Source organism: Oncorhynchus masou, unplaced genomic scaffold, assembly GCF_036934945.1.
Source record: "Oncorhynchus masou masou isolate Uvic2021 unplaced genomic scaffold, UVic_Omas_1.1 unplaced_scaffold_12790, whole genome shotgun sequence".
NCBI lineage: Eukaryota > Metazoa > Chordata > Actinopteri > Salmoniformes > Salmonidae > Oncorhynchus > Oncorhynchus masou.
The window spans coordinates 2,242-5,815 of NW_027002628.1; the positions used below are offsets into that span (position 1 = coordinate 2,242).

Genomic DNA, 3,574 nt, shown 5'->3' on the forward strand with positions numbered 1-3,574 from the left:
CTGGAGTGAAACAATGGCTATATCTGTTCCTGTTTTTTTTTTATTGAATGGAGCATGCTTATTTAAGATGGTGAGGTAGGCATTTTTAAAGAATAAACCAGCATCCTCTACTGACGGGATGCGGTCGATATCCTTCCAGGATACCAGGTTGATTAGAAAGGGCTGCTCGCTGAAATGTTTTAGGGAGCGTTTTACAGTGGTGAGGGGTGGTCGTTTGACTGCAGACCTATTATGGATGCAGGCAATGAGGCAGTGATCGCTGAGATCCTGGTTTAAAACAGCAGAGGTGTATTTGGAGGGCAAGTTGGTTAAGATGATATCTATGGGGAGGGTGCCCGTGTTTACGGATTTGGGGTTGTACCCTGAGTGGGTTCACTGATAATTTGTGTGAGATTGAGGCATCAAGCTTAGATTGTAGGATGGCCAGGGTGTTAAGCATGTTCTACTTTAGGTCACCTCGAAGCACGAGCTCTGAAGATTAGATGGGGGGGCAATCAATTCCATATGGTGTCCAGGGCACAGCTGGGGGCAGTTGGAGGTCTATGACGCGGCAACGGTGAGAGACTTGTTTCTGAAAAGGTGGATTTTAAAAGTAGAAGCTCGAATAGTTTGGGTCCAGACCTGGATAGTAAAGCGTGTGTAGTTACGGTCTATCATGTAGAGAAGAAAGTATAGCAAAAGTGTACTAGGATGATCCATGCAGCCATTGTTAAGTGTAAGTCAAAGACAAATAGTAACATAGTTTAATTATGTGCATGATAACATCTTGACATTCCCATCTCTCACTGTTTGTCTCTCTTTCTATCTTGACTGTCTGTCTGTCTGCAGTGAGTACTACCACTACCGGCAGGCGTGGATCCCCCTGCGCTGGCTCCCGGCCGAGTCTGTGTTTGAGGATGACTTCTCCACCAAGTCAGATGTCTGGGCCTTTGGGGTGCTCATGTGGGAGGTGTTCAGCCACGGGGAACTGCCATACACCAAACTCAGTGATGACGAGGTGCTAGAGGGTCAGTATAAATCAATAGAAATGTACTTAGTGCCCACCAATCTGTGTGCTCCAATGGCTGAACAATCACTGTTCAGATATCAATCTTGCAAAGGGTACTGGGTCTGTCCGAATACCCATACTTGCATATTAACTAGTAGGCTGATTGGGTATGAGAAAATAGAATGTTTTATAGTATGTGAAATTTTAAAAAATGTAGTATGCTTTAAATGCAACGATGTCATACTCATTCAGTGGCTTTTCATCCAATATGAATTCGCTGCACACAATTGAGGAAGAGAATCGTCTTTCCAGACCCACATGTGTTTGACAACACCCTATAATCAGATAAGGTGATGCGCTATACCAAAATGAACGAATGGAAGGAAACAACACAATTGTGCATTAGATGATACATTCTCAGTATGGACAAGTCTAGTATGTTAATATTTTTTTGTATTACATATGTTTTTACTAAACAGTCAATTCTAAATAGTATGCAGTTTTAGTAAGTAGTAGGCAAGACAGATTTCAGACATGGCCACTCTTCTATTCTTGGGGTAACTTCAAGCTATTCTGAAGTGGCTATTCTCAGTCTCAGAACTGTGATGAATCATTTTCATGGTTCTGTTAGGACAACACGTTGTATTTGGTTGACATTGTATTGACATGCACTGTAATACGCCACCTTGACAAAGAAAGTGGCACATACAGTATCATCATGTTATTATCAAGCTGGGGGCAGGCTGTCTGTCCAATCATTTTTATGAATCCCATACCAGAAACAGCTTTACACCATTCTTATGATGATTTCACTCATTGTTCCATAAGAATGGAGTGAATGAGTCAAATCACCTTGACCTGTATGTTCTGTCTCCCAAGTCTAACCTCCCCCTGTTTCTCTGCTCCACTCTTCTCTCCCCAGGTCTGCAGGCCGGCAAGATGAAGTTACCCGTGCTTGACGGCTGCCCCTCCAAAGTCTACAAGCTCATGTGCCGCTGCTGGGCCCCAAGTCTCAAAGAGCGTCCCTCCTTCAGCGAGGTCGTCAACACCCTGGGGGATCTGTCCTCCGACAGCAATGTCTGAAAGGAGGACAACTGAACCCACCCCAAGGAGTGACATCTCCCCCCCCCCAAAAAAAAATAAAAATAAATAAACACAGAAATTGGACTCTGAGTCACACACATTTCAGGGACCAGGAGTTATTATTTAAAAGGGCGTGTGGATAAGAACAAAACACTTTTGTTATACCAATGGATTGGATTACATACCGTTGAGTGTGTGTAGATGGTTTCATGTGAGGAGGACACGAGTGCCAGGAGTTTACATTTGCCTTAATTGCAGCATGGAAGGCATGCCCGCTGACACTGTCCCTATTGGCCCATGTGGTTCCAGTGGGCCCATGCCTGGCATGGGTCTCTCAGGGCTGGTTTGTCCCAGAGACGCTCTCACTCTCTTTTGACCCGCGCAGCACAGGAACCATAAAAACTAAAGTGCCTCTCCTTGCCAACCTGAACTTCAATCTACCAACTCTAAAGTCCCCCCAACCAATCCAGGAGATCCTAAGCTACTTTTATCCATCAGGGGGAACTTTCTGTATGTGCTGGACTGGACTCACCCCGGAAAGCTGTATCTAGTGTGATTCAGACTTGGAATTTGCAGCCTCTAATGTGTGCCACTGATGCTGTTTTTCTGATATCTATTGAAGAGGCAAGATCTGAGTATAAGCACCAATGGACAAGATTTTTACTGAGTTTTAAACTTGAAAGTCTGTTACGCATTGTGTCTGGGGAACTCAGTGGATTGACTTGTCTGTGTTAATTATATACTTTACAGGAACAAATGTACTATCAAATGTATAGCCAAGGAATATTTTTGGTGAGTGAGTTAAAAAACAAAAATCTCTTATGAGTGTGTTACAAGTGTCATTTTAACTCTGAAGTGCTCGATGTTGACCATCATTGATGGGATTACCGTATAATAGACCACATATTAGCTGTATAACCATGTTATCAATTTATCAGTCTGTCATTATTAAATGACGGCAATGCTGTATTTTCAGAGGTCCAATCACAATTCCCTTTTTTCCTAGCTGGTCCAATGATTTTGTGCAATGTTGTAATGTGGACCATCCCACAAGGCAATGTGTACATAATGTAGAAACCATGCACTATAACTTCACTTAAAAATATCCCTTTTATTACTATCATATTGGCAAAAGGATGTACCTACGGGAACCGCTTTATTTATTATAGAAGGTCCGTCTTTTTACCCATTTGTTTCTTCTAAAAAGGTACTTTGATGATCACTTAATGCAGTTGCATATGTATTCAGTCTCTTATGATACATCTCAATAACACAGTCAGTTTGGTAATACATTTGTTGTTACCATGAGCAAAACGGATGAGAGAGAATCACCAATGCTCTTCAAGGGACTCTTAAGTGCCTGGTAAATGAAGGATTATTAGCTGTTTTTTCCGCTTTCCTTTTTCTCAATATCTAATCAAAATGCAATGGTCTTTTTTGTTTTGCGAAGACCTTGTTTTTATATATTGTTTTGAGTGCAAAACTGTTTTATGAATGCTAGCG

General features: G+C 42.1%; 1 protein-coding gene across 1 annotated transcript; it reads left to right on the forward strand.

The window, feature by feature from the left end:
- Window positions 1-799: 799 nt before the first annotated feature.
- LOC135530158 (inactive tyrosine-protein kinase 7-like) lies at window positions 800-3,020 on the forward strand. The gene is made up of 2 exons (XM_064958532.1): window positions 800-1,007; window positions 1,911-3,020. Exons 1-2 carry the CDS (start codon window positions 941-943, stop codon window positions 2,069-2,071), a joined length of 228 nt encoding a protein of 75 aa, XP_064814604.1. The 5' UTR covers window positions 800-940; the 3' UTR covers window positions 2,072-3,020.
- The last annotated feature ends 554 nt before the right edge of the window (window positions 3,021-3,574 follow it).